This window comes from Phyllostomus hastatus, unplaced genomic scaffold (assembly GCF_019186645.2).
Source record: "Phyllostomus hastatus isolate PE091 unplaced genomic scaffold, TTU_PhHast_1.1 phas_scaffold_501, whole genome shotgun sequence".
In the NCBI taxonomy this organism is placed as follows: domain Eukaryota; kingdom Metazoa; phylum Chordata; class Mammalia; order Chiroptera; family Phyllostomidae; genus Phyllostomus; species Phyllostomus hastatus.
The window spans coordinates 50126048-50135460 of record NW_025334033.1 but is presented as its reverse complement, the minus strand read 5'-3'; the positions used below and the strand labels follow the sequence as shown (position 1 = coordinate 50135460).

General features: G+C 41.1%; 1 protein-coding gene across 1 annotated transcript in view; it reads right to left on the bottom strand.

The window, feature by feature from the left end:
* Positions 1-4133: 4133 nt before the first annotated feature.
* The window catches only part of LOC123808266 (acyl-coenzyme A thioesterase 6-like), a 33178-nt gene continuing 27898 nt past the window's right edge, over positions 4134-9413 (bottom strand). The window contains exons 2-3 of the mRNA XM_045822814.1: positions 6325-6527; positions 4134-4790 (exon numbers count right to left, since the gene is read on the bottom strand). Of these exons, the coding sequence (XP_045678770.1) occupies positions 4185-4790; positions 6325-6527 (809 nt within the window). The 3' untranslated portion in view covers positions 4134-4184. The remainder of the gene's footprint in view (positions 4791-6324; positions 6528-9413) is intronic.

Here is a 9413-nt window from a genome sequence, read left to right as displayed (position 1 = left end):
GCTTGTGCCTCTATATAGCTTGTGCCAGATTGCTCTAGGCTGGGCACAGGCAATCACTGACCTTGCACCTTCCAAGAGGCCCCAGAGCCAGTGTACCCAGTGGACAGCTTCAGACCATGCCAGATTACAACCCTACAACTGCACTCCATGAGAGATACACCCAAGGGGAGACTCAGCAGGCACCAAAGCCCCACTGAAGCAAGTCCTGCTACTTAGGATTGGCCCCCTGCACGGCAGCTTCTCTGCTGTAGTCACAGCCAGTCCTCACAGCGCATCTGCCTGGGGGTCAATCCCTCCCAGTGGTTGTACCAACAGCAATCAAAGCTCAATTACAATAGGACAGTGCACACAGCCCACACCAGGAATATACCTGAAGTCCCAGCTCAAGTGACTGGGAAGGCTGTGCCACTGCACCCCTACAGGACACCTACTATATAATAGGCCACTATAATTAGGCCACTCTACCAAGAACAGGAGATGGAGCAGTTCTGTGTAATACATAGAAACAAACACAAGAAAGCAGCCTAAATGAGGAGATAAAGAAACAGGTCCCAAATAGAAGCACAGGAGAAATCTCCAGAAAAAGAACTAAATAAAAATGGAGGCAAGCAAACTACCAGAATTCAAAACAATGGTTATAAGGATGTTTAAGGAACTTAGTAAGAAGTTCAACAGCATAAAAAAGGAAATGGAAACCATAAAAAAGAACCAGTCAGATAAAGAATACACTAACTGAAATGAAGAATAAATTACAGGGAATCAACAGTACAGTGGATGAAGTTCTGACGTAGACTATAAAGAAGCAGAAAGCACCCAATTAGACCATCAAAAAGACAAGAGAATCAAAAAAAAATTAAGATAGTATAACGATCCTCTGGGACAACTTCAAGTGTACCAACATTTGCATTATGAAGGTGCTGGAAGGAGAAGAGAAAGAGCAAGAAAGCGAAAATCTATTTGAAAAAATAGCCCTGACTATTGCAGCTCAGTGGGTTGGGTGTTGTTCCACAAATGGTGGGTCTCTGGTTTGATTCCCAGTCAGGGCACAAGCCTGGGTGTGGGCCAGGTCCCAGGTTAGGGGTGTGCAGAAGGCAGCTGATCAATGTTTCTCTCTCTCATTGATGTTTTTCTCCCTCTCTTTCTCCTTCCCTTCCCATCTCTCTAAAACAAACAAACAAACAAACTTTTAAAAAAAGAGAAAAAGAAAAAAAAAACCTATTTGAAAATTAATCATGGAAAACTTCCCTAACCTGGTAAAGCAAATAAACCTTACCTGTAAGTCCAGGTATTGTAGAGAGTCCCAAACAAGATGAACTCAAAGAAGCCCACATCACGGCCTACTATAATTAAATTGCAAAAGGTTAAAGACAAAGAGACCATCTTAAAAGCAGCAAGAGAAAAGCAGTTAGTTACCTACAAGGGTGCTCCCATAAGACCGTCAGCTGATTTCTCAACAGAAACTTTGCAGGCCACAAGGAACTGGCAAGTAATATTCAAAGTGTTGAAAAGTAGGGACTTACAACCAAGATTACCCAAACCAGTAAAGCTGTAATTTAGAATTGAAGGACAAATAAAGAGCTTCCCAGACAAGAAGCTAAAGAAGTTCATCACTACCAAACCAGTAGTTCAAGAAATGTTAAAAGGTCTTCTTTAACAAGAGGAAGAAGAATAAAATATTAAAACTATGAATAATAAATGGTCATAAAAAACCAAAATCTTACCATTTATGACAGAATGGATGGACCTAGAGGATATTATGCTAAATGAAACAAGTGAGCCAGAGAAAGACAAACACCATATGATTTCACTTATACGTGAAATCTAAACAACAACATAAACCAACAAACAAAGCAGAAACAGACTTATAGAGGGAAGGGAGGTTGGGGGACTGGGTGAAAAAGGTGAAGGGATTGAGGAGTACAGATTGGTAGTTACAAAACAGTCATGGGGATGTGAAGCACAGTGTAGGGAATATGGTCAATAATATTGTGATAACCATGTATGGTGCCAGTTGGGTACTGGAAGTATCAGGGGGAACACTTTGTAAAGTATATGATTGTCTAACCAGTATGCTGTACACCTGAAACTAATACAAAATAGTACTAAATGTAAACTGTAACTGAAAAAAAAATTTTTTGATTGCTACTGAAAGCATATGGTTACTGGACCAAGAAATTCTGGTTTAGAGCCCTACAACAACCCTGTGTTTTTTGAAAAGTACAGTTTAGGTGGCTGATGCCCAGTTTTAGAAAAACAGCTCAAGATATTGATTTCTGCCCTTTAAAACTCTCATAGTGGCCATGAATTTTGGATTTTGTGCATCTCTGTATGTGGCATCTGAAAAAATAAAATGCCCTCCATAAGTTTCTATCTTCCCAGTGTTTAAAAACCATTTAAAATAAATATACATAATAGCTTAGTCATGATACTTTGTGGTTTTCAGTTGGCTGAAATATGTAACAGGTTTATACATATATTTTTTTCAATGATTAGTCATTGACAAAGACATGTATTTGCTTTCAAAATATTCCATTGGCCTTTATCATTCTGATGAAATATATTCAAAAGTACACTATTAGGTATACAAAGGAAAGCAGAACAAAGGGCTGAATTTGGTTATATTTTCTAATTTTTAAAAAAGTTTCTCCAATTAAATTTCTTCTGGGTTTCAACTGCTTTGAGCCACTAAAGGTTCAAGATAAAATTACTGACAGCCATTTAAAAAACCTATATGTTTACAAATGGTTCCTTATTTCTTATCACTTTAAATCTGAACTCTCCAATTTGGCTTGTGGAGACTCCATTATGGACCCTAACATACCCTTAACTCTCCAATAGCCCTCATCATGCAGCTCTGCACTACTTGAGCATGCCTTCTCAGGCTGGAAGGCAACTCAAAACGTGTAAAGCATATTTTATTAGGAAGAAGAAACTGAGACCTAGGGCCTCACTCATAAAATAAAAGCAAAGCTTTCATTTCATAAAATAAAAGCAAAGCTTGGAGGTGAAGGGATGAAGATGTATAAATTGGTAGTTACAGAATAGTCACAGTGATGTAAAATACAGCACAGGGAATATAGTCCACAGTATTCTGATAACTATGTATGGTGCCAGGTGGGTACTGGAAATATTGGGGGGAACTCTTTGTAAAGTATATGATTATCTAACTACTATACTGTACACCTGAAAGCAATATGAAATACTGAAAGTATACTATAATTGGAAAAAAAGAAAAGCTTAGTATAATAGTCCCCCCCATCTGCAGGGAATACACTCCAAGATCTCCAGTGCATTCCTGAAACTGTAGATAGTATCGAACCCTGTATATGCTATGTTTTTTCCTGTGTATACACACCCATGATAAAGTTTATCAATTGGGCACAAAAGAGATGAACAATCATGACTAATACAATAGAACAATTATAACAATATGCCGTGATAAAAAGTTATGTGAGTGTGCTGCTCTCTCAAAATACCTCATGGTACTGAACTCACCTTTCATCTTGTGAAGATGTGAGATCACAGTGCCTATGCAGTGAGATGAAGTGAGGTACTCAGAATAACATGCAATTTAACACATATGAGTTGTTCATTCCTGGGGTTTTCCACTTAATATTTTCTGACCACCGTTGACCACAGATAATTGAAACTGCCGATAAGGGGGTATTACTGTATCCAAGTATATCAACGTCCCAGTTGGAGTTTGGAAACAAGTCTTGAGTACACATTTAGGAATGTGTTTGTACTGGCAAGAATGAGGCAGAGTCCATTCCTTAGGGGGCTTGAGTGGGCAGGCTCCCAACATGGTCAGCTAGGGCCCAAAGGGGATAAGGGACTCTTAGCGATACAGAATCTCAGTCCTTAGAACAAGAGCACAAGGCCAAAGCTAGGCCATCAGTTGAAAGTTGGGTAAGTACTTCTTACATTTCTCCTGCTTAAGGTTAAGATTAGTCCTACAGATAAGGTCAGGGTTAAGCCTATACACTGGATAAAGTTCAGGGGAGAAAAGGGTAGACCCACCAGTGAAGAAAAAGGGATTGCAAAGGCTGAGAATCCAGTGGGACCTGACAAGGAAGCCAAGATGGTTGCTGTCTTAGAAAAAAGTTACTAGGTGCTCTGGAAAACCCAATACATGCTGTATGAATAGGATTTTTATTAATAGTATCTCATCTGTGATTATAATGTTACATTTTACTGAGCTTGACAGATTTTTTCCCATTGACATGCTTATGGAAGAAAATTTGAATTTGCTGCCAGACATCTACCTGTGCCCTTGAATGAGCCTTTGGCTCACCTCCATAGAGTATCGCTAGATCCAATACTGAATGTACAGAGAATCTAGAAGGAGGAAAATAAGGTGGGTCAATACAGTGACCAGTTCCTGGGCAGTAGAGTATCTGGGGTCTCTCTTTTCCATGGGCTTGTAACCGTTCAGAGGCTATATGAGCATAGAATTCACTGTTCCAGCTACGATCATCCAGGCCAACAATAAACAGGAAAGGCCCCTCGGCTTTTTCCAGTGGAATAAGACTTTGGCGGTAGGGTTCCTTCAGTGGATTGTTCCAAATATTCATGAAATCTAGAAGGCCTGACTCAGTGGTTGTATATTTCTCTATGTCATTGCCAAGGTCAGGAATAATCATATCTTTATAATGCAGAGAAGCTAGTGTGTTGGCCACACAGGCATTGATAACTACAGTGGCTGAGATGCCCTTTAAAAAAGAAGCCATTGAGAGACACAGGTCACCTCCTTTGGAGAATCCAAGAAGCCCCACACCAGGGCCTTTCACCTGATGGGGGGTGTGGAGAGAGAGAAAGAAAAATGAGTAAGCGTAGAATTCACAAACAGAGAACATAAACAGTGATTATATATTCTCTAAGTAGTTTTCTGAAATGTCATTTGCTTTCAGTCCTCATGCAACAATCTACAAAGTTCAATAGTGTCTTCTAATAGGCAAAGTAATGGATTTTCTAGTACACAGGCCCTCTACTAATATTTATGGGGTCTGGGTTAAGAATATACACAGAGACCCATATACCCTATATCTAACTATTTAAAAGTTAAATATCAAATTAACAAACTGTCAAATCAAATATATTCTTTTTTCCTACCTTGATAAGATTCAAATCTAAAATCTTGGAACTCTTTGGAGTTTTGGATTGGAACATGACTAGGGGAGAGCCAGGCCCTGGCACCAACCCCTGGTCCCTGGCCACCCTCTTTCTCTTCCACCCCTGGCTCCATCACACACCTTGAGAGGCCTCTCACATACATGTGTGGACACCCCAGCCAATAAGTTGCAGGCATAGGTGTATTAACATTGAAGGACCCTGAGAAGAAGCATAGGGCCTGGAAGCAGAATCAATACTGAATGGCAGAGAATTCTGGGGCTCAAGATCCCAAAGGCATGGTGAGAGGGGCCACATGAGTTCCAGGTGGACAAATCCCCTTGGTCTCTCGGACTCCTCACCCTCTGGGCCGTGATGCATCCCAAGGAAGGCCGGCGTGTGGCCATCTATAAGAAAGCATCCAAGGAAGAAGCCCCTTCTCCCTACGTTTGAGGGCAGAACTGATAGTATATACTCGTTTCTTTTTCCTGGGCCCTTATCACCCCTAAATAAACCAATCATCACAGTTTAAGATCATCTAGGTTTTAGCAACTCTTCTAAAAGACTAGTGCATGAACTTTTAACAGAGTTAAACCATCCTGTAGACTTTGCAGAATATCTTACTCCTTAACATTAACATGTTTGGGTCTCTAAGTTTACATAGTAGCACAGAATATATATTCCACTTATTATCACTATCAAAAATTTTTATTTAATTTTTTTCCACTATCAGATAAGAACTTTCTCTGCAAAAACCTAATACCATTATCACACTTAACAAAATGATTCTTTAATATCATCAAATACACAATCCCCAATTATCTCAAAGATGTAGAGGAAAAGTCAAACTCTTTCCTCTACGCATTCACATTAAGCTTATAAATGAGAAAAATCGAGTTCCAGAGAGTGTAATTACCTTATTCAGGATCATAAGGCCTCTTGGTAGTAAATGTAAAACCAGAACTCAAGGTTAGTAACTTTTTAGTCCAACTCTTTGAATTATAGTCAAGAATTAATGGGAACTAAACAGTCAACTTTTAAGGAATTAGAGGGAGATGGGTGGAACTCGATGGGTGAAATAATAATCCTTTCAGTAAAACTTTTGAAGGAGCCTTTCTGGCTTCTGGCATACCACTCGCCCCCAGGGTCCTGGCACGGCTTTTGGACCCAGCCCAGTGTTCTGTCTGCCTCTCCTCCGCATCCACCAGAACTCACCTTTGGATGCTGCAGCATGAAGTCCACGGCTTCTTCAAAGTACTCCAAGTGCAGTTCCTCTAGATATTTAGGGAGGTCTTCAAATTTGAAATAAGCCAGAGCAAGCACAGCAAAACCATGTCCAGCCAGGAGGCTGGCCCTGTATTCACAGAGGCCACCACTACTACCAAAGAGATCGAGGATCCCAGGGAAGGGCCCTTCACCTGGAGAGTACCAAAAATTAAAAGCTTTAGACTCTCAAAAGACATTTTTGGGTTTCAGATTTCAGCAGTCAAGAAAGAGAAGTTTTGGAAGCAAGGAAATTTGAGGGTGTGGGAGGTTGGTGAAAAGAAGGACCCTTTTTAAACTTTTTTTCTTTTCCTTTTTTTTAAATCCTTACCTGAGGATATGTTTATTGATTTTTTTTTTTAGTGAGTGAGGAACGGGGGCAGGGGGAGAGAGAGAGAGGAACATGACTGTGAGAGAGAAACATCAATTGGTCACCTCAAACCTGCAACCTAGGTACATGCCCTGACCAGGAGTCGAACCCGCAACCTTTCAGTGTATGGGACAATACTCCAACCAACTGAATCTCCTGGACAGAGGTAACTTAAAAACAAAAACAAAACCGAATATATATATATAAAAAGCCCTGGCTGGTATGGCTTAGTGGATTGAGTACCAGCCTGGGAACCATAGGATAGTGGGTTTGACTCCCAGTCAGGGCACATGCCTGGCTTGCAGGCCAGATCCCCAGGAGGGGGTGTGTGAGAGGCAACCACACATTGATCTTTCCTTCTCTTTCTCTCCACCTTACCCTCTGTCTAAAAACTAAATAAAGTCTTAAAATTAAAAAAAAAAAAACAGTGAGAAAGGAGAGTGGATAAAATGCCTTATTTTATCCAGAATTTTTCACATCTTTTAACAAAAATAATATTAAGTACAGTTGACCCTTGAACAACGCAGGAGTTAGGGGTGCCAATCCCTCTGAGGTCAAAAATCCCAGTATAACTTTTGACTCAAAAGTTATAACTTTTTGACCCAAAAACTTAACTACAGCTGTCCCTAGTTATCCGCAGGGGATTGGTTCCAGGGCCCCTTGAAATACCAAAATCCACAGATGCTCTAGTCACTTATATAAACTGACACAGAACAATGCATATTGTCAGCCCTCCACATCTGTGGATTCCCAACCAGGGGCAGAAAATACTATTTTTGATCCATGGTTGAATAAATCTGCAGATGCAAAAACCTAGGGATATGGAAGGCTGATTGTATATTTATTGAAAAAAAAAATCACTTCTAAGTGGACATGTGCAGTTAAAAAGTCCATCTTGTTCAAGGGCCAACTGCAAACAAAATTAGAAATAACATGATAAAACGCACATTTTCCACCAAACTGTTCTTGTTTTACTTAAAAAAAAATTGAGACTGCTTTGAGAGCTGTAATGCATCCTACATATATAGGGGATTATTAGAACATACTCCCCAATGCCTTAGACCCTCTGCTCCAGCCTTAAAGAATGCCATCCCTAAACACGCCACGTTCTCGTGGGCCCTTGAAAATGGTATGTGCTATTCTCCCCTCTCCACCTTTTTGACGTGGTTGACCCATTGATCAATCAGCCTTCACACCTAAGTTTAGATCTCCCTTCCTGGAACACCTCCCTGGCCTCCCTTCACCCCCCTCCCCCCTCCCCACCCTGTGAGTACCCTGGGCCTGCACATCCCTGCCTTGGCACTTACCACACTTATTATAGGTGTAAGTATAAATGTCTGAATCTTCTATTAGGCTGCAAGTCCAGAGAAGCTCCTGTCCAACTTTGCTAACTATTGCATCCCAGTACGTAGCACAGTCCTTCATTTAATACATACTTGTTCAATAATTGAACCTTTCTACATTATTTACAAAGCTTTTGAGTCAAAGCACAATAAATTTTAAGTGGGCTACCTAGTAGACACTGAAATAGTTAACACTTAAGATTGACTTGACTGGAAATCAGATACTAGGACTGACTAGTGAGCGACTTTTTTTTTTAATGAATGAAAGTCTCTTGGAGATTCTTATTGAATTAGTCCGTATGGTTCATTGAGCTACTACTATATCCCTGTGCAAGCCTCTAGGAATATATAGTGATGTGTGAGACCCAATTCCAGCCCCAGGAGTTCACAGTTAAGTGGACAGTCACTAAGGCTGTGAATTGCTGAAAAATTGTAAGAATAAAGCAGGGCCTCTTGTTTTAGAGAAGAATCACAGAATTCCATTTAGGGATTCTGTAAACTGTGGCAACTCCAGCATTTCTCTATACTGGGGGTTTCAGTAAAAGATTTGGTTGGAAGGAGTGGGTCAAGGGGCTTGTTTCCAGCCTGCTGGTACCTAGCAAGCACCTCGTTTTTACTTGGACTACAGATTCTCAACCTCACCACTATAGACATTTTGAGTAAGGTATTTCTTTGTTGAAGGGCTGTTCTGTGCATTGTGGATGTTTAGCTGTGGCGCAGGCCTCTACCCACTAGATGACAATAGCACCCCCCCCCATTTGTGACAAAAATGTCTCTACATATTGCCAGATGCCCCTGGAGTGGGGAGAAAATTATCCCATATTGAAAAACACTGACAGGCTGTAACGATAGTGGAGGTAGGACTACCAGGGAGGTTTGGTTTGTTTTGGATTATGGGGAACTGCCTCTGTCTGTGGATTTTAGCTTTCTTGGAAGTTTGTTGTGAAAGGGGGCAAAAGTCATTCCTGCACACCGGCAGAACCCATTGCCTAATATCAGTATTTGAAACTCAGAGGCTTAGCTGGCACATAGCTTATCTCAGTAAATATATGTCGTATGCACTTTGTAGCATACAGCTAAGGGGGTGACAGGGCCTCCAGGAAATGCCATGAAACATAAAAGAAAACCTTCCACTCAGAAACCACGATACACCCTGGATCGCGGGGACCAGTTTCCGTAAGTTCCACAATCACGTGGTCCCGGGCCAGGTAACACGCCACACAGGGTCTCGGACTCCACCTAACTCCCCAGAATAGCAGAGGAAACAGATCGCTCACCTGGCGGCAGGAAGAGAGTGGCGCGCAACCGGCCCGCGCGCACCGGTACCC